The 21,909-nt window shown below is 40.0% G+C and overlaps 1 protein-coding gene across 5 annotated transcripts in view; it reads left to right on the top strand.

The window, feature by feature from the left end:
- The window catches only part of EIF2AK4 (eukaryotic translation initiation factor 2 alpha kinase 4), a 114,095-nt gene that overhangs the window by 71,208 nt on the left and 20,978 nt on the right, over positions 1-21,909 (top strand). For all 5 annotated transcript variants that reach the window (XM_027083854.1, XM_027083853.1, XM_027083855.1 and 2 more), the window contains 9 exons: positions 2,394-2,495; positions 8,262-8,315; positions 10,597-10,833; positions 12,262-12,337; positions 12,746-12,867; positions 15,623-15,672; positions 16,825-16,993; positions 17,917-18,033; positions 19,601-19,666. In XM_027083854.1, the coding sequence (XP_026939655.1) occupies positions 2,394-2,495; positions 8,262-8,315; positions 10,597-10,833; positions 12,262-12,337; positions 12,746-12,867; positions 15,623-15,672; positions 16,825-16,993; positions 17,917-18,033; positions 19,601-19,666 (993 nt within the window). The remainder of the gene's footprint in view (positions 1-2,393; positions 2,496-8,261; positions 8,316-10,596; positions 10,834-12,261; positions 12,338-12,745; positions 12,868-15,622; positions 15,673-16,824; positions 16,994-17,916; positions 18,034-19,600; positions 19,667-21,909) is intronic.

Genomic DNA, 21,909 nt, shown 5'->3' on the forward strand with positions numbered 1-21,909 from the left:
AGAAGACTGTGGGTGAGAGGTAGCGTGGCTCACTTAGGACAGTCAGAGAGAAGGTCAGTGTGGCTGCAGCGTGGTGAGAGCTATGAGGGCGAGAGGCATGAAGCAAAGCTGAAGGGAAGGCCAGGGTCAGATGATGCAGGGCCAGCTTAGCCATGATAAGGGATGTGCACAGGCAGCGCCTGAAGGATCTTGAGCGAGAGAGTTCACTCTAGCTGCTGCCGGAGGCTTGGCAGGAGTCCAGGTGGGACGGCTGAGCTGGGACCAGAGTGGTGGCAGTAGAGACGGGGAGAAGAGTGCAGATATGAAATACATGTTGGAGGGGAATTGACAGGTTTTCCTAATGGAGTGGGTGTTGGGTGAGGAAAAGAAAGGAAAACAGGACAGTGCTCAGGTTTCTGCCTCGAGTGGCTGAGGGAAGGGTAGTTGACTGAGCTGAGGAACCATGAGGAAAGACCTGGGAGATGGAGGAGAAGACGGCAGGAATACTCCGTCTAGGGCATGTTTAATTTGAAATGCCTGATGAGAAATCCAATTAGCTCCAGTCGACTGTTAGGGACTCAAGACTTGAGTTCAGAAGGAAGATCAGAGGTATAAACTTGAGAGCCACTAGCACACAGATGGGATTTAAAGCCATGAGACTGGATGAGATCACTTCAGGCAAGACCATAGAGCTAAATTTTTAAAATACATGAGGCACGCAATTCACATTAAAGCATATTTTCAAGCTAGCAGTGGCAACTGAAGCCTGGGTTTTGGTTCAGACAGGGAGCACTGGGTAGTGACAGAGTTGAAGCAGACCTCCAAATACTCGGTGAGGGTGTGTGGAGATGGACACGCCCACCCTGAGGGAGGGGGAGGCACCTTTAGTGTCATCTTTCTGCATTTGGTTTGTAAGAGTATAATGAAATCCTTAAAAGGACCTTACCCTTTGGCCCAGCACATCCACCTTTTGAAACGTATCCTAAGGAAACAGCCAGGGACATTCAAAAAGACTGGTGTAAAAGGGGTTTGTCACAGCGTTGTTTATAACAATGAAAAATAACAAGCATTTAAAAAATATGGAACTGGGCTTCCCTGGTGGTGCAGTGGTTGAGAGTCCATCTGCTGATGCAGGGGACACGGGTTCGCTCCCCGGTCCGGGAAGATCCAACATGCCACGGAGCAGCTGGGCCTGTGAGCCATGGCTGCTGAGCCTGCGCGTCCGGAGCCTGTGCTCCGCAATGGGAGAGGCCACAACAGTGAGAGGCCCGCGTACCGCAAAAAAATAAAATAAAAAAAATTAAAAAATAGGAAACTGGTTAAATAAATTATGGGACATCCATGTAATTGAATATGTCATTAAAATATTAGAGGCCGGTTTTAGAAAAATGACATTATAGTATAAAAATATTCTTGCTAAAGTAAGGGAATAAAAGTTACAAACGACAGTGTGGTTCTAGTTTTATAGTGTGTGTGTGTGTGTGTGTGTGTGTGTGTGTGTGTAGACATTTAAGAAAAACCACCAAAAGGGCGTATCTTAGCCATCAATTGTAAATATCCTTAAGCAGTGGGATTATGGGTGGTTGCTATTGTATTCTTGGTGCTTTTCGGTATGTTCTGTTCAGTATGTACATTTTTCTACAGCTAACATGTGTAGGAAATGACATAATGAATGTTTGTTTTTAAGACTTTGGAGGTCACTGGTTGCAGAGGCTCTCCTGCTAATCCTTGAGTCCAAATTCATTGAAGTTTTCCTTGAAAGTGGCTCCTGTGCATGTGTGCAGTTCACCACAAGCAGTCTCCTGCTGAGCCGGGTTGTGCTCAGCTGCCGCAGGCACAGGACCTTCTGACCTCCTTCTTCCCCTCAACAGCTCCCTACCTGAGACTCTGCACTGACTTGCCCTTTTACCTTCTTTACTTACACTTCCATATTTTGTTAGGAGTCATCACGATATTTCTGTTGTGCTGTGCTTCTGACCTCGTTGGTATGGCTTTGCAATCAGTAGCTGACCTTTGCTATCAGCTGCAGGGTGCAGTCTGTGTTTCCCTTTTGCAATGATTAGAAAGATGCAAAGCAAATTCTTTCAACAGATCTCGGTTGTCCTTGCTCTGTAGTGATTATGCTCAGTGTGTGGCCAGTGGTTATCTATGTCTATGTGTATAGCTAAACCAGTTACAATTAATTGTTAAGAAAAACATTGAAGTCATGCCAAATATATTTTATCATCTAAATATAAATATGTCTCTCGTCTATATTTTACACCTATAATTTTTTTTTAGAACAAAGCAAATTTTTTTCTAGTGTGGCCTATTTTCACTTATGCAAACATCCCAACTAAGTGCTCATCCTATAATTCTCTAGTGGATTATGCTTTCATATCTAGGCTCTAAATAAAATTCTTTTTCCTCCTCAGAAAGTGGATCTCTTCAGCCTGGGAATTATCTTCTTTGAGATGTGCTATCATCCCATGGTCACAGCCTCAGAAAGGATCTTTGTTCTCAACCAACTCAGAGATGTATGTATCAGATGTTTTAATGCCTCAGTTTCCAGTAACCTGAATCTTAGCATAGACATCAGAATTTGATGCAGGGTATTTTTCTGGTATTTATAATATAGAAAGAAGTGGTCCTACTATAATTTTCTATATTTCTAGTAAATGGAAATCCACCTCTGCTTATGCACTTACATGATAAGAAACTTACCCCAGTTTTATTTATTTTTGTAATCATACTTGAAGATATTGCTAGGTTATCCTTTTGAAAAATATTTTGAGATTACTCTTGATTTTTTTTTAAATTTCATTTTATGTATTTTTTTATACAGCAGGTTCTTATTAGTCATCAATTTTATACACATCAGTGTATACATGTCAATCCCAATCACCCAATTTAGCACACCACCATCCCCACCCCACCTCTTTTTTCCCCCTTGGTGTCCATATGTTTGTTCTCTACATCTCTGTCTCAAATTCTGCCCTGCAGACTGGTTCATCTGTACCATTTTTCTAGGTTCCACATACATGCGTTAATATACGGTATTAGTTTTTCTCTTTCTGACTTACCTCACTCTGTATGACAGTCTCTAGATCCATCCACGTCTCAACAAATGACTCAATTTTATTCCTTTTTATGGCTGAGCAATATTCCATTGTATATATGTACCACATCTTCTTTATCCATTCGTCTGTCGATGGGCATCTAGGTTGCTTCCATGACCTGGCTATTGTAAATAGTGCTGCAATGAACGTTGGGGTGCATGTCTCATTTTGAATTATGGTTTTCTCTGGGTGTATGCCCAGTAGTGGGCTTGCTGGGTCATATGGTAATTCTATTTTTAGTTTTTTAAGGAACCTCCATACTGTTCTCCATAGTGGCTGTATCAATTTACATTCCCACCAACAGTGCAAGAAGGTTCCCTTTTCTCCACACCCTCTCCAGCATTTGTTGTTTGTAGATTTTCTGATGATGCCCATTCTAAATGGTGTGAGGTGATACCTCATTGTAGTTTTGATTTGCATTTTTCTAATAATTAGTGATGTTGAGCAGCTTTTCATGTGCTGGCCATCTGTATGTCTTCTTTGGAGAAATGTCTATTTAGGTCTTTTGTCCATTTGTGGATTGGATTGTTTGTTTCTTTAATATTGAGCTGCATGAGCTGTTAATATATTTTGGGGATTAATCCTTTGTCCCTTGATTCATTTGCAAATGTTTTCTCCCATTCTGGGGGTTGTATTTTCGTCTTGTTTATGGTTTCCTTTGCTGTGCAAAAGCTTTTAAGTTTCATTAGGTCCCATTTGTTTATTTTTGTTTTTATTTCCATTACTGCAGGAGGTGGATCATAAAAGATCTTGCTGTGATTTATGTCAAAGAGTGTTCTTCCTATGTTTTCCTCTAAGAGTTTTATAGTGTCCAGTCTTACATTTAGGTCTCTAATCCATTTTGAGTTTATTTTTGTGTATGGTGTTAGGGAGTGTTCTAATTTCATTCTTTTACATGTAGCTGTCCAGTTTTCCCAGCACCACTTATTGAAGAGACTGTCTTTTCTCCATTGTATATCCTTGCCTCCTTTGTCATAGATTAGTTGACCATAGGTGCCTGGGTTTACCTCTGGGCTTTCTATCTTGTTCCATTGTTCTATGTTTCTGTTTTTGTCCCAGTACCATATTGTCTTGATTACTGAAGCCTTGTAGTATAGTCTGAAGTCAGGTAGTCTGATTCCTCCAGCTCTGTTTTTTTTCCTTCAAGACTGCTTTGATATTTGGGGTCTTTAGTATCTCCATACAAATTTTAAGATTTTTTGTTCTAGTTCTGTAGAAAGTGCCATTGGTAATTTGATAGGGATTGCATTGAATCTGTAGATTGCTTTGGGTAGTATAGTCATTTTCACAATGTTGATTCTTCCAATCCAAGAACATGGTATATCTCTCCATCTGTTTGTATCATCTTTAATTTCTTTCAACAGTGTCTTATAGTTTTCTGCATACAGGTCTTTTGTCTCCCTAGGTAGGTTTATTCCTAGGTATTTTATTCTTTTTGTTGTAGTGGTAAATGGGAGTTTTCTCTTAATTTCTCTTTCAGATTTTTCATCATTAGTGTATAGGAATGCAAGAGATTTCTGTGAATTAATTTTGTATCCTGCAACTTTACCAAATTCATTGATTAGCTCTAGTAGTTTTCTGGTGGCATTTTTAGGATTCTCTATGTATAGTATCATGTCATCTACAAACAGTGACAGTTTTACTTCTTATTTTCCAATTTGTATTCCTTTTATTCATTTTTCTTCTCTGATTGCCGTGTCTAGGACTTCCAAAACTATGTTGAATAATAGTGGTGAGAGTGGACATCCTTCTCTTGTTCCTGATCTTAGAGGAAATGCTTTCAGTTTTTCACCATTGAGAATGATGTTTGCTGTGGGTTTGTCATATATGGCCTTTATTATGTTGAGGTAGGTTCCCTCTATGCCCACTTTCTGGAGAGTTTTTATCATAAATAGGTGTTGAATTTTGTCAAAAGCTTTTTCTGCATCTATTGAGATGATCATATGGTTTTTCTTCTTCAATATGTTAATATGGTGTATCACATCGATTGATTTGTGTATATTGAAGAATCCTTGCATCCCTGGGAGAAATCCCACTTGATCATGGTGTATGATCTTTTTAATGTGTTGTTGGATTCTGTTTGCTAGTATTTTGTTGAGGATTTTTGCATCTATATTCATCAGTGATATTGGTCTGTAATTTTCTTTTTTTGTAGTATCTTTGTCTTGTTTTGGTATCAGGGTGCTGGTGGCCTCATAGAATGAGTTTGGGAGTGTTCCTTCCTCTGCAGTTGTTGGAAGAGTTTGAGAAGGATAGGTGTAAGCTCTTCTCTAAATGTTTGATAGAATTCACCTGTGAAGTTTTCTGGTCCTGGACTTTATTTGTTAGAAGATTTTTAATCACGGTTTCAATTTCATTACTTGTGATTGGTCTGTTCATATTTTCTGTTTCTTCCTGGTTCAGTCTTGGAAGGTTATACCTTTCTAAGAATTTGTCCATTTCTTCCAGGTTGTCCATTTTATTGGCATAGAGTTGCTTGTAGTAGTCTCTTAGGATGCTTTATATTTCTGTGGTGTCTGTTGTAACTTCTCCTTTTTCATTTCTAATTTTATTGATTTGAGTCCTCTCCCTTTTTTTCTTGATGGGTCTGGCTAATGGTTTATCAATTCTGTTTATCTTCTCAAAGAACCAGCTCTTAGTTTTATTGATCTTTGCTATTGTTTTCTTTGTTTCTATTTCATTTATTTCTGCTCTGATCTTTATGATTTCTTTACTTCTGCTAACTTTGGGTTTTGTTTGTTCTTCTTTGTCTAGTTCCTTTAGGTGTAAGTTTAGATTGTTTATTTGAGATTTTCCTTGTTTCTTGAGGTAGGCTTGTATAGCTATAAACTTCCCTCTTAGAACTGCTTTTGCTGCATCCCATAGGTTTTGGATCATCATGTTTTCATTGTCATTTGTCTCTAGGTATTTTTTGGTTTCCTCTTTGATTTCTTCAGTGATCTCTTGGTTATTTAGTAATGTATTGTTTAGCCTCCATGTGTTTGTGTTTTTTATGTTATTTTCCGTGTAATTGATTTCTAATCTCATAGTGCTGTGGTCAGAAAAGATGCTTGATATGATTTCAATTTTCTTAAATTTACTGAGGCTTGATTTGTGACCCAAGATATGATCTATCCTGGAGAGTGTTCTATGCGCACTTGAGAAGAAAGTGTAATCTGCTCTTTTTGGATGGAATGTCCTATAAATATCAATTAAATCTATCTGGTCTGTTGTGTCATTTAAAGCTTCTGTTTCCTTATTTATTTTCATTTTGGATGAGCTGTCCATTGGTGTAAGTGAGGTGTTAAAGTCCTCCACTATTATTTTGTTACTGTTGATTTCTTCTTTTATAGCTGTCAGCAGTTGCCTTATGTATTGAGGTGCTCCTATGTTGGGTGCATATATGTTTATAATTGTTATATCTTCTTTTTGGATTGATCCCTTGATCATTATGTAGTGTCCTTGTCTCTTGTAACATTCTTTATTTTAAAGTCTGTTTTATCTGATATGAGTATTGCTACTCCAACTTTCTTTTGATTTCCATTTACATGGAATATCTTTTTCCATCCCCTCACTTGCAGTCTGTATGTGTCCCTAGGTTTGAAATGGGTCTCTTGTAGACAGCATGTCTATGGGTCATGTTTTTGTATCCATTCAGCAAGCCTGTGTCTTTTGGTTGGAGCATTTAATCCATTCACATTTAAGGTAATTATCGATATGTATGTTCCTATGACCATTTTCTTAATTGTTTTGGGTTTGTTTTTTTAGATCCGTTTCTTCTCTTGTGTTTCCCACTTAGAGAAGTTCCTTTAGCATTTGTTGTAGAACTGGTTTGGTGGTGCTGAATTCTCTTAGCTTTTGCTTGTCTGTAAAGCTTTTGATTTCTCCATCAAATCTGAATGAGATCCTTGCCGGGTAGAGTAATCTTGGTTGTAGGTTCTTCCCTTTCATGACTTTAAGTATATCATGCCACTCTCTTCTGAGGCTATCTCTACTCTTGATTTTAAAGCAAAAGGGGAATCCAAAAGTTTTGCGTAATATCAATATAGTTACAGCAGTTGGAATTGGTTATAAGGATAATGGATATTTAGGTCTAGAAATTAAAGGTTCCAGCTGAATGGACCTGGTGTAGTAATGCCTAAAGAATACCACCATGACCAGAAGGTAAACTGAGTCTGGGGAAAATGTCAGGCACTTGAATTTTTTTCCCAGTGAGATCTCCATGTGTGTTCTTGGGATTGATCCTTGCCCAAAGGATCAGTTGTCCCAAACTAAACTGTCATTGCACAAACTAAAAGGGACTTATGTTAGTGTGCGCGAGCCAGGATGCCTATTGGAAATGGCATTAAGATGACAGTGGAGAATAAGGTTTGGGTGAGGGTGGTTTAGATTCACATATTCATGAGCAAGAGTTACAGAGAGTCTTCCTCTTCCTTTCTGAGCAGAGCCAAGCAGTCATGTCTGTTAGGGTAAATCACATACAGCGTAACTAAGAATACTCCACTAGATATCTTGGAAAAGAGTTTAATGGTCTAACTGCCAGAAGAGTGTGGGGAGCTGTGTTCATAATGTAGCAGCGGGCAGCTGTGTTCATAATGTATCAGAGGGCAGCTGTGTTCATAATGTATCAGAGGGCAGCTGTGTTCGTAACGTATCAGAGGAAATGAAGTGATTACTGTGTCCTTGCCTTGACTTGGAATGCTCTTCGAGGACTGTGTCCTTGGTGAAGTGCCTTTCCTTAGTCTAAAATTCATGTTTGTTCCCTCATTTCAAGAATATCTCAACTGCCAAGTTAACCTTATGACTGAGGTCTTATTTAGCAGAAAGGTGAGAAATTTGGGTACAGAGGTTTTTGTGTTGTTTTTCTCTTACTCGGTACTGATGGTTTGGTATTTCTACCCTTTTTTAATCTGTTTGTTTAATAAAGCTACTTTGTCTTTCCCTGAAGCCATTAGATTTTAAAGTTTGTCCTCAAATGAGGTGCTTTCTGTCACCTAGGCTGTCATTTGGGTGAAGTAAGTATTAAGATAATACGAATGTCCTTGGAACGATGTGCGTTGGGTTTCACGATGAGTTTCACATCCATCTTCCCTTGTTAGCAAATTTTCATTTCTGTATTTGATTTTCTTACCTCTGGTGAATAAAATGATTTCACTGTGGCAGTCTGCCAAGCACTTGCTGATTTGAATATAATATATTTTTTAGCCTACTTCGCCTAAGTTTCCAGAAGACTTCGATGATGGAGAGCACACAAAGCAGGTAATTTTCTGATGCTTTATTTACTGTGTTCTCACTCTTGGGTTTTAATTACTATTTTTCTTCTTCTTCAATTAGTAATCTTCTGCCACTCATTCTCTTGTCTCATGGGAACAACGTGGGGAAAAAATATCAAAAGATGGAGAACTTAAAATGTATTTAGACTTGAAATACACCGTAAAAATGCCAAGGGCTGACAGAGAAAATTAACAAACTCCAGGGTTCTTTTTTGTGGTTCATCATGCTTTTGAAGTACTGTTTGAACGCTTGGCTTAGCTATTCTAAAAAAGAGAATGCTCTTACAGCTCGTTGTTTTAGATAAAGCTTGGAACTTTAAGAAAAGAAGAATATATCTTAAAACTACAGTTTTGTTCTGTCTTATGGTAAAGTAGCTCAAATTGTAAAGGGGAAGACTAGACAGCCAGATGTTAACGGTAATTTAAAACAAAATAATTTCTCTTCCATACTACAAATGTGTGTGTGTGTGTGTGTGTGTGTGTGTGTAACTCATGTCATAGCAAATACTGGCATCTGGCTAATATGAAAGGATCATTAGTGAATTTATTATAGTGCTTCTGGTGTACCTTTCTTCTTAATGCTGGCTTTTTGTCTTAGTGAAGCCTTCCATGGTTAATACTCTTGTCATGTAGAAGTTTATTCCTTAAACTGACTTCTTAACAATTATAATCAAGGCAAAATCCCTTATTTAAATTATTAATGTTGAGAACAGAAACCTAGCTAGAATATTGCATTAATTTGCTGTTTCTTGATTATTGGTTATGTATCTGGATGGACAAGTCACTTAACTCTTCTAGACTTTACTTTTCCTCCCCTGTAAAATAAAGGTATTAAGTTCCCTTTATTTATATTAGCACTAACATCCTATAACTCAGTAGCATTTAATGTGACATTTGTTTATGGCTCGAGGGACCCATTTTGCCTCAACTATTGAATTAGTGAAGAACCATTAGAAAATACATTGAGTTGTGTTTCTACTTCTTTTGTTAGCTGTTACCACTGATTCGAACTGAGTTGTTCCCCATGTTTTGGGGTGTCATAAGAAAATATTCATATCCCAGCCTTTCCCTGTAACAAGGTCAGTCTTATTCATTATTTCCTCATGTTGGCAGCTGTGGTGGTGTAGGAACTTAAACCACAGACACAGTGCAACTATACACACCATTTGTCACGACAGTGATTGCCCTCCTGTCACAGGGACTTACTGGGCACCCTTGAGCATTTGCATTTGGGCTATATAAACTTAGCACCACAGCCAGTGCCGCAGCCACCTCCCACGTCACATTGTTGCTTTTTATCTGAAAGGAGGCAGCATAGAAAATGCTTGTAGACTGAGTATAGCACAGTTGTTGCCACATACAGAAATTAAGCAGTATTACATACAGTCTGTTTTGCTGAATAGGGTATTATTTTTACCAGTTTAATTTAACATAAATTTTCATAAAGTTATATCATGTCCGTTCCCTTCTTTATGTGAAAAATAATTACCTGTGTTTTTATTTTAGCCTAAAACCAGGGGTAGGGATTTGGGGGAGGGTATTTTAAAGGTACGTGATTAGAAAATGCTTAATGAGGTTCATCTAAAAATTGAGATTTTCTGATCTCAGGTATTCCTTCTAACTCCTTATAAATCTTCATTGTAAACAAAAGAATTACAGAAGCATTATGGAGCCTTTCCAAGGTTTATATTGCCTTCAAATAGTTCCCTGCTTAATCAGGCAATAGCTGTGAAAGTATAAACCAGTAACATAAGAGAATTCAAGGGAATGATATCAATACAGATAACATAAATGGAGAATGAAAAATGAAAAGTTGTTTTATACTGCTTTAGGGGTTCTAGAAGCTCCTACACGTTATAGTTTATACTAAAATTAAGCACCTAAAACTACTTGCTTCATGTTCTTGTATCTTTTTTGATACAGTAGTTTAGATACAGTGTTTAGAAGGTCTAACTTCTGCTTCTATGTAGTTGTTGAGTTGAGGGTTTTTTGGTCCTTTATGGCAAGGAAGTATAAGAAGGACCTCTTTTAAGAAAGACTCATATTACATTGTTGCACAATTCTGTGACTGTAATGAACTACGGGAGGTGGGGGTGGGGGGGTGGGGAGAATGACATATTCAGAGATTTCAGAAATACCAGTTAACATGCACCAACTAAGTGGAAGAAGTGTGTCTCTTTTGGACCTGAACCAACCACTGCTTGTCAGGAGAATCCCTGAGCACCCTCCACTGCACCCTTCCCCGGGGTGCTTGGGTTTCGTTGTAGAAATCTGTCATCTCCTGGCTGTTGAACCACGATCCGGCAGAGCGGCCCACAGCCACAGAGCTGCTCAGGAGCGAACTGCTGCCTCCGCCCCAGATGGAGGAGTCGGAGCTGCACGAGGTGCTGCACCGCACCCTGGCCAATGTGGGCGGGAAGGCCTACCGCACGGTGATGGCCCAGACCTTCTCCCAGCGCATCTCCCCCGCCGTCGATTACACCTACGACAGCGACATACTGAAGGTGGGCCTGAGCCGTGCCTCGAAAGAGCTTCACGTGGTCCACAAAAGGGTGGAGTCACTTCCTCGATTTTCATGCAGTCCTTTAATGCCTCCAACATAAGTTCTTTTTTTTCTAATTGAACTGCAGTTGATGTACAAAGTTGTGTTAGTTTCAGGTGTACTGCAAAGTGATTCATACGGATATTTATGATTCTTTTTTTCAGATTCTTTTCCATTATAGGTGATGATAAGATATTGAATATAGTTCCCTGTGCTCTACAGTAGGTCCTTCTCCAACATAAGCTCTTAACCTGAGGTCTGTATATGCAAAATGTGTGCATATGCATTATTCCAGGAAGAGCCACACTTTTTTTAATCACTTAACTTGAAGGAGTTCCTGACCCACCACCTACTAAAGAGATTAAGAAGCGGTGCTTTTAGAGACTGAGCCCTGGCCCAGCCGCCCAGTGCCAAAAATACCCAGCCAGCTCAGATCCAGATCCGGTAGCCAGTAGCTCCCAATGCTGGCTGCACGTCAAAGTCACCTGTGAGGCCCTTTGACAATACAGAGGCTCAGGTCTTACATCCGATCTAGTGACTTGGAATCTAAGTGGGAGGCGCTTCAAGAATCTCAGAGCTCCCAGGTGGTTTCTGAAGCACAGGCAGGTTTAACATTCAACATCTATGTTCAACATAACATTCAAATGCCTTCAACATTTTCTTGTTTAAAAACAAAAACGGTCTGAAACAGTATAGCAAAATGTTAAAATTTGATAAAGTTGGGTGAGTGAATAACATATATTTGTTATATTCTATGTCTCTGTATGCTTAAAATAGAATTTAGAAGAGTAGTAGAGAAAGCAGTGGTAAGGTTTGTGGAAAATCAGTACAGATTTCAGGGGCCAGTTTTTCTTTGCTGGCAATATTAGACATTTGCAGGATTATGGCTGACTTTTTAATTTTGGGGTTTTTTGCTTATCTATTATTTCTAAATTTTCTATAGTGAAATAGTACTACTTTTATAATACGAAACAAATGAAAAAGACAGTTATTTACAAAATACACAAAGGCCTTGAAGCTTTCAAGAGGCCCACTATGAATTACCTTAGAATATGGGAGGGGGTTTGACACTGTTAGGTGTTTGACTGCTACAGTATCCCTGAAAGTCCTCGGGGAGAATTGTGTAGTACTATATGACTGGCTGTCTCTGAAAGACATACATCAACGTAAGAGCTTGGACTTTAAACCTAGGCAGCCTTCCTAAAGCAGGACATGTTGCAAGACATGTGGTTTCTTCTCTCCTGAATATGTTCAAAACGGGAATGACCTGTTGAGACCTCTTTTTGATCTTGGGAATAAGCAATGTAATGCCTACTGCAAGCCACAGAAAAGTATGGTAGGGGATCCCTTTGATTAGGCTTTGATGACATTTTAACTGGTCATATCTTAGGGCAGCTTCTCCATCCGTACAGCCAAGATACAACAACACGTGGGTGAAACCATTATCCGCATCTTCAAAAGACATGGTATGTCCTTTTTAAAAAATTATGTGCCTTCTCAAAAGATGTTTTGTTTCCTCATCAGAAAGTACTATGAATGGATTTGGGTGCAACCATATTTTACCTTTTAAATTCAGTTCTAAGTTGTTGACACCTGTGAAATTTAAGCTTATTTTTATAATTCAGCTTGCTGAGGAGAAACAAATTTGGATATTACAACCTTGCTGCTAAAATACAGTTGGTTTGTGGAGTCAGAAATAGGACTGAATTAACAAACTTAACCTTAGGTGAGCTTTCCATTTAGAGAATTGAAGATAAACTGCTTTCAGTGGTCCCAGTAGCAGATTACTCAACTGTCAGGTCTGTGTTCATTTTAAGTTGCGTGTGGAAAGAACGAGAACCTGATGATTAGTTATTTTTTCTCATTTGGTGTAGGAGCTGTCCAGTTGTGTACCCCACTGCTGCTTCCCCGAAATAGGCAAATATACGAGCACAATGAAGCTGCCTTATTCATGGACCACAGCGGGATGCTGGTGATGCTTCCTTTCGACCTGCGGGTGAGGCTGGGAACACTCTGTTGACAGCGCGTGTGCCATGCCTGGTCCCAGGGGTGGCACCTGTATTAAAGGATGACCCCCACCATCCCCCCCTAGGCTTATATTCTTAACGTCACCTTTAGGAAACATAATCTTAAAGGAGTTATCAGGGTGAGAGCATTATGGGAATTTGGTAAACATTTGACCCTGTGTACATCCACCTTAGTGCTTGTGACCCTAGAAACCTGAGCCCTGTATTGCAGGTGCCAGGTCTGCATGTCAGTGTTGAGCTTCGCCAGGTGACCACAGCAGGCTAACCTGGCCAACTTAGACACATAAATGGAGTTTTTTTCTTTATTTATTGGCTAGGTCTTCAGTAACTTTCTAACATGTTAATGTCTAGAACAATTAAATTCTTGTAACAGCAAGCATCTCTGCTAATTATGTGTGAATTTTGCTCATGCTTACTTTCTTATCCCCAGGGTTCCCTTTTGACAGCCATACTCTTACCAGTTGATCACTCACATGGTGTTGGCTGCTAACAAGCCCATCTGTACTGTACATGCATGTAACAGACAAGAGGTTAATACCCCTAATGTACAGAAAGCACTTACAGGTAGAGAGATGAGCAAAGGCTATAACCAGGCAGTTCTCCAAAGAGAAAATGCACAGGGCCGATAAACTTCTAAAGGATGGTCAGCCTCACTAATAAGGAAATGCAAAGCAAAGGTATCTGAACTTAACCCATCAGACTGTTAAAAATATTTAATTGTCCACAGATGACAAGGGTTTAGGAAAATGGGTACTTTCATATGTTGCTGATGGGAATGTAAGTTGCTAAACCTTTAGAAAAATAATCTGAAAGTATTTAATAAAATAAATGCACATACTATACCCTTTAAGCTAGCAATCCCACTTTGAGAGATTTACTTAAAGAAATAACACATCAGTATACTAACATTAAAAGGATGTCCATTGACAGTTTATCATAGTGGTCAAAAACTAAAAACTGCATGTTCATCAATAGGAAAATGGTTGAATAATTTATTATGGAATATTAAGGAGGTAAAAGATCAAAATACATATATATTTAGATAGATCCATATCTATATTTGATCTGTAGAAACGTCCATGGTATATTGTTAGCTGAAAAGAAGTATGTTTCAAAGGAACTCTAATACGATTCCATTTTTATTATATAGAGAAAGAAAAACGTTTAAAAAAGCACAACTGAGTGTGTGCATAAGGTGCACTGTGTGTTTGCATGTACCCAGTATGTGTGAGGTGAATACATGTTCCCACATGCGTGTGAACAAAGTCACATACCAGTTTGTTTGTATCACCAGAGTGAAGTGTCAAAGACTCGAACTTTTGACTGTATTTCTCTGGAAGGAGGTCTGGAATCAGGGCATTGTCTTTTTTGCGTATCTATGTTTTGTTTTATGGTTTAAGAAGAAATTCCTTCCATACCCTCAGATTTAGTTTTTCTTTTATAGTAAGTCAGGTGATTTGGGATTATTTTGAGTGAGAGGTAAGTAGGTAGCATATCAGACACTTGGGCTCTGTTGAAGAAAGGATAGAAGGGCAAACCTTTACATAGCTATACTTAAAACTGGCTGCTTCTTCTCTAGACATTAGGACACTAAAATGCAGATTTTTAAAACATCAGCTCTCTTTCTGTGAGCTGATATATTCAGTCCCCCAAAATAAAAAGTAATTGCCCTTTGAGAATTTGACCCATTGATTAATGATATCCTGTGAGATCTCTTGAGGCAATCTGATAATGGTTTTATAAGTTGTGGTGATTATCAGTGAGTGGTTATTAAGAATTTCTTCTGTAAGATCTACAGGAAAGTCAGGAAATTCACCATAAGAGGTAATACCCAGGCTTCCCTGGTGGCGCAGTGGTTAAGAATCTGCCTGCCAATGCAGGGGACACGGGTTCAAGCCCTAGTCCAGGAAGATCCCACATGCCTCAGAGCAACTAAGCCCGCGTGCCACAACTACTGAAGCCCACAACTAGAGAAGCCACCGCAATGAGAAGCCTGTGCACTGCAACGAAGAGTAGCCCCTGCTCACCGCAACTAGAGAAAGCCCATGCGCAGCAACAAAGACTCGACTCAGACAAAAATAAATAAATTTATTTAAAAAAAAAAAGAGGTAATACCCATGTTGATTGCATTATTATAAGTGACACTTAAAAAAATTCACAGATAATCAAATAACTTGCACAGACTTTAATTTGGCATAATAAAAAATTTAGCAGAGTGTGTTTAATAGTGATTTTTTTTCAAATTCAAAAACCTAAGAAATGCACAGTGAATAAGGTTGGAGGTACATCCAGCAGTGCGGTCGGCTGCTGACTGACCAACTCAGGAACATCCCAAGGGGTGTGAATGGCAAGCAGTGCACAGCTTTGTGAATATTCTACACACCAGTGAATTGTAAACTTTAGAAGGGAGAACTCTGTGGTGAGTTACAGCTCAAAGCTGTTATTTAAAAAACGAAAGGTAGGGGCTTCCCTGGTGGCACAGTGGTTGAGAGTCCGCCTGCTGATGCAGGAGACAGGGGTTCGTGCCCTGGTCCAGGAAGATCCCACATGCCGCGGAGCGGCTAGGCCCATGAGCCATGGCCGCTGAGCCTGCGCGTCTGGAGCCTGTGCTCTGCAACGGGAGAGGCCACAACAGTGAGAGGCCCACGTACCGCAAAAAAAAAAAAAAAAAAAAAAAGGTGGTTGGCACATCTTGATATTGACCTTTGAAACTTTATTTTTCAGGTTCCTTTTGCAAGATACGTGGCAAGAAATAATATCTTGAATTTAAAACGGTAAGAAGCAATGGGGGTTCATTTGGGGGATGTGGGAAAGAAACCAAGGGAGAATGTTTCCTCTTCTGTGATCCTTACACAGTAAAGAATTTGGAGTTTAAAGTACTGAGCTTGGAAAATGGTCAAAAAGCCCAGTCCCAGTACCCCTTTCTATGATCAGGACTGGCAGCCTCCCCTTTGAAGGAATGTAGCAGTTGGGTAGGTACCTGAAGCTCCCACAGTCTATTCTGTGCCCTCTAAATGTCCCCAAGTCACATGACTAATTATTTTCACAACCAGTTGCTTGGAAAAACATCTGGCTGTTCTTGATCACAGATGGCCCCTTTTAAAATTTAATTGAAGGGACAAGTGGCCAATGGTCTCTGTGTGAAAACTGCCTACAAAGGTAACTGCATAAAAGCTGCTTCTGGAGAAGTGGAGTAAACCCAGCAGGAATGCTGAACGCCAAGGACCTCCAGGCACTTACTGCTGGGGAAAGGTTTGGTGTACATTCAGATACCACAGGAGTCAAACACCAAGAGCTTCATAAATTGGAGCAACATTCCTGTCAACGAGGCAGCCGACCTTGCAGCTCCTTTCCTAAACAAAATCAAAGCTCTTTACATCCTTTTATTCTCAGTTCCAAGTGAACAATTAATATTCATAGTCCTAAGGTGTGGGGATCACTGTGTAGAAAGCAAACACTTAAGATAAATTTATTTTTGTTTGTAATTTCATCTCTGTTTCAGACATTTTAAAAAAAAAAATTAAGCCCTGTAGTTTAATAGTGGCAACACTGGGAATTGGAACCTAGATCACAGGCAAGACTATTCTGGGCACATCTATCTTTATGTTTTCTTAATCATACTACTGATTAATTTTTTCACATTTGTTTATTTTATCTTATTCAACAATCTCTTACACATATTTAATTCCAGTAAGCCAGAAGTCCCCAACCTTTTTGGCACCAGGAACCGGTCTCATAGAAGACAGTTTTTCCACGGACGGTGGCGGGGGTGGTGATGGGGGTGATGGTTCAGGCGGTAATGTGAGCAACGGGGAGCGGCAGATGAAGCTTCGCTCACCCGCCCGCCGCTCACCTCCTGCTGTGCCGCCCGGCTGGGGACCCCTGCAGTAAGCAATGACCTTAGAAACGCGGGTTTCTCTCTCCAGGTACTGCATAGAACGCGTGTTCAGACCTCGCAAATTAGACCGATTTCATCCCAAAGAACTTCTGGAATGTGCGTTTGATATCGTCACCTCTACCACCAACAGCTCTCTGCCCACCGCTGAAATCATCTACACCATCTATGAAATCATCCAGGAGTTTCCAGCACTTCAGGTTCCTTCCCATATCCTAACATCCCAAGGTTATCCCGCTAGATAGAGTCCTCTGCCGAGTGCCTTGGGAAAGCCGCGAACTGCTCCTCAGATGGTGCTGGCGGTGAATCACATTGTTACTCAAGTCCCCGGGAAAGTCTGATGTAGCTTTTGAGACTTGTCTCAAGCTCTTACCTCTGCCTTGACCAGAACGGGTTTTGTTTTTGTCTCTTTGGTTGGGGGGAGGGTGTTGTTTCTCCATCCATTCTTCCAAAATTTGAGGAATTAGCCTAAGATTCCTAGGATGCTTTGAGCATGTTGAGAACCCTCAGCTCCCTCCTACACCCAGGCTCTTAACAACCATTCACTTTGCATAGTCTCTGTGGACTACCCAGCCAGTGGAGGCTGCTGTGAGCACAGTGGTGGCTCTCCTCCGCCTTTCCTCTGCATCCCACACACACGCCCTGTTCACCCCGCCACAGTGAACACCCGTCAGTCACGGCGTGCCCCTGTCCAGAAGGACCTCTCTATCCAGCTACGGTTGGGGCCCTTTCTCCCACTGCATCTGGCTCAGCACACGGCTCGCTACCCTGCAGATGCTCACTGACTGACTTGTGTGCTTATATTCCACCAGCCGGGCTTATAGGTCAGTCACTATTGAACCAGGTCCTCTCCCTCTTTGAAATCTGTGTCAGCTCGCTCAGGCTTTTAAACATAGCTGGAGACCAAAGTATTTCTGATGTGTATAATAAAGTATTAAATTATATTATACTCTGACCACAATAGTGCAAGAAGAATGTATATGAAAAAGTAAACTAGAAGGCAATATGCTAAAATTCAGTCCTTCCGTTGTGTCAGGTTGGTAAATTGGTGATAAGATTCTAGATTTGGTCATGTGCGTGTATTGCTTTTATAATGACGATAATAATAATTCCTCTATCCTAGGAAAGAAACTACAGTATTTACTTGAACCATACCATGTTACTGAAAGCAATACTCTTACACTGTGGGATCCCAGAAGATAAACTCAATCAAGTCTATGTTATTCTGTATGATGCTGTGGTAAGCATTTAATTACTTTGAGTTGATATTGAAGGATAATAATAACAGTTCATGGGTATTTTCTTAGTGATGTAACCATGAAACTGAATTGGAACTTTTATCTCCTTCCCTTATTGCTCTAAGGTAAAAGAACCGATTGGCTTTGATTCAGTGAACAATTAACAAGTGTTGGTTGAGCTTTTATTCTGTACTAAGCCTTGTGCTACTAGTGACCTCCAGGGTGTTTTTTTAAGGGTAACTTCTGAAGATTGAATTGTCTTATTTAATTTAAAATATAATAGAGTTCTTCACTAACTAACTCTTGAGGCAAAATAATCACTGAGTAGTTGGTCCTGATACTTGCCAGTAATAATTTTTAAAAAGAGTTAACCATTACTGAACATATGCCATGCTCAATATTTATGTGCCAAGCATTGTTCTAAGCCCTTTACATGGATTAACTCGCTCTAATCTCACAAGCACTGTTACTGTCCTTTAGAGAGACCAAGAAAGGGAAGTGTTAGTTTTGAGAGTAAAAGACTTATGCCCTGCCCTTATTTCTTCCAACCTGTCTGAGCTTATCAGTAAAGTCATTTATAGACTTGGATTGGTTGAACTGGAGGAGACTGGTTTAGACCTCTCTTGGGGCCTCATTTATCACCTCCTTCCTATGGGACTAGGGCAGCATCACCTCCTGTTACTCTTCCTCATTTAGCCACATCACAGTGTTCGTTACTCTCTAGTATGTGTGCAAAGCCTGGAGGGGAAACGGTGAAAAGCTTAAATAGTATTATATATTACGGCGCCAGGATGGAATTGAATCCTTCTTATCTTTTCTAATTTCTTTTCATGTCAAATATTATTTATTATTATCCTATTTATTCTAAAGTAAGAACATCCAGGAGATTCAATAGCTAACAGTGCCAGACAGCCTATGCTTAAGGAAGGACGAGCAGGGGAAGTCCATAACGGCTTACTGTTTTCTGTACACTAAAAAGCTCAACTTGCTTTTCTTTTGTCTGCCAGGGACACATCAAGGGCCCTGACTTTACTGTTTGCTTCTTTGTGGTTCTTTTCTCCTCCCAAAGTGCTGCTGCTGTTTGGCAGGGACAGATACAACATAGTGTCAGAGAGACGCTGGCGGAAACCCCCAGGGATGGTGCAGAGGGCTTCCCATCACTCTTGTTCATATCCTACAGCCTGCCTGCCAGCGTGGGATGGCGCTCAGAGCCTGTCCACACATGGCTTTCATTAGGGGACGTGGATCAGTTGACTCCCTCCCAGCCCAACATAAGCACCCTGGTTAAGCCTGTCCACCTCTGAGTCACCTCACCATTCAGCAAGTGCAGCTCTCCCCTTATTAATTCTTTTATGTCAGGGGTATTCACATTTTAAAACAATGGTAGTTATAGTTTATGTGAATTGTGGAGGGAAAAAACGTTTTTTAATCAGAGTTAATCCATCTTTCATGATGAGGAGCCGTTTGTCCAAAATGAAGGGTTACACCTGTCAGAATTAGCCTGGAAATTGTATCTTGTTCAGGGCCAAATTTGGTGACTCTCATTGTTACCTTTTTCTGCCCCATTAGACCGAAAAGCTGACGAGGAGAGAAGTGGAAGCTAAATTTTGTAATCTGTCTTTGTCATCGAATAGTGTAAGTACATTTTAACAATGTGATTACAGCTCTCTCTGTAATTTTGTGGTACCAGAAAATGCCACCAAATTCTCGCCGCAGTAAGGCAGCAGTGCCCCCAGCTGCCTCAGATAGTTTTCCCCTTGAGTGTTGATAGGTGCCATGGCAACGTCTGGGATTAGGGGAAGAGAAGCCAGTGTCATGATCAAAGAATGCCTCTCCATGCTGCCTCTTAATGTGCTGTAATCACCCTGCTTCTCCCTGATCACCAGATCCTTCTTTCTCACGCCCCTCGTGAAGGCTGTGCTTGGTGGGGCTTCCTGCTGAGGAGACCTCATACTGCTTGGCCTCTTCTGAAACAGATGCTTCAGGACTAGTTTGAGGCACAGAGCTCTGCAAAGTCATTTGGCTGTCCACCTCCCATGCTTCCCCCCCTGCCCCCTGGTCTTCTAACACCTCAGAGCTGCATTAAAGCTCTTGCTTTTCCGGGCATTTCCTACTCCCAAAATCGTTCATTTGCTTGCATTGGCAATGAGGAAAGTCTCACGGGGTAAACAGGTTTGTCATTTCTCTCTGTAGGCATCAGGTTGGGCCCAGATGTTTGACACAGTCACCCACACTTAACTCAGTCCCTGAAAAGCAAAAGACAACAGGGATTTCTTACATTTTCCTGAATATTTATATAAGAGAAAATTTTTCTTTTTTTTTGCTTTCCCAGAACCCTTCTAGTCCTTGGTCTGACACTCAATTACATAATCCTGTGGTGATGAGCAAAATTCACTTATGGGATAGATTAAAATATGATCGTACGGGGACTTCCCTGGTGGTCCAGTGGTTAGGACTTCACCTTCCAATGCAGGGGCGGGGTGGGAGGGGTGGGTGCTGGTTCGATCCCTGGTCGGGGAGCTAGGGTCCCACATGGTTTGTGGCCAAAAAACCAAAAACATAAAACAGAAGCAATATTGTAACAAATTCAATAAAGACTTAAAAATATATATATATACATGATCGTACACAGGCCAGGCAGAGTCATTCAGATTTTGGGACACCTACAGTGTGTCAGGCACAGTGCTAGGGATATGAAGAGGAGTCAGTTGAAGAGTCCACAGACTGCTTTCAACTTCTTCATTCATATTGGCCTTTAAAAGCCATGAGGGGACCCATACAGCATGTTTCTACCCTCAGCTCTTTAAAACAACTTTCACAGGCACCGTGGTTTAAAGAAATCACTCAGATAGTTTGCAGGTTGGGAAAGTAAACCAGATACATACCACTAGGAGCTCTAGAAATTAAACCAGATTACATTTTAAATGTTAAATATTAGAGGAGATCTTAACAATTACAAAGTGACCCAAAGGCATAATTTTCTAATATGAAGAAAAGTATTTTCATAATACCCTAGATGTGTACACAGCACATAGCCTGTGCAGAAATAGTCCTGTGTATAAATGACACAAAGGATCTGCCCAAGGAACTGCCCAGTTCAGTGACTCCTTGGCCAACCAAAGGTTCAAGCCCAAAAGGTTCTTTGAACTAATGTCACATTTCAAAATATTTCACACTTGCTCATGATAGCTGCATTGGTTGCTAAAATGTCAGCTTCTTTGCTTTTTGCTAAATCTTTACCCACTAGTCATTTGATATTAAGCATTAATTTGAAGTTGTGTGTTTGATTAGTTCAAAATGGAAAAATTAGTATCTAATATAGGCATTTGGTACTTTCATTATTTTAAAAGGGAACTGTAAGGATACTAGAAAAGGAAGGAGAAATATTGCAGGAGAGTTTCAAATATCTGGCCCAGTCTTCGTATTTTACAGATGAGGCACCTAAGGTCCAAAGAGATCTGTGACTTATCCCAAGCCACATGGAGTTAGTTGATGACAGGGTGAGAACCAAAATCTGGAGGTGTTAACTCCAGTGCTTCTGGTAGTTTATTAATGGGGTGATATAATGTTAAAATTTATTGAGAAGAAACAATTTTTTATTAAGAAGAAAAAATAATTTAAAATCAAAGATGTAATTTTAAAATTAAAAATTTTTATCTTTAATATAGTAAAGAAATTATAGATTTTAACACTTACGAATTTTTTTAAAATACAAGTGATTTATGATTATTAAACAAAGTCTTCATTCAGCTCTTTGGTTCCACGTGCCAACTTATAGATGAACTAGGTTCTGCCTGCCTGTAGTCTCAAAGTAGCTATAATTTCGTTTCTTAGTTTCCACTTTAGCCCCTGGGACTCTTTTTTTCTGGTTTTACGAT

This window comes from Aethalodelphis obliquidens, unplaced genomic scaffold, assembly GCF_003676395.1.
Source record: "Aethalodelphis obliquidens isolate GAN/ISIS:26980383/991018 unplaced genomic scaffold, ASM367639v1 scaffold51, whole genome shotgun sequence".
Classification (NCBI taxonomy): domain Eukaryota; kingdom Metazoa; phylum Chordata; class Mammalia; order Artiodactyla; family Delphinidae; genus Aethalodelphis; species Aethalodelphis obliquidens.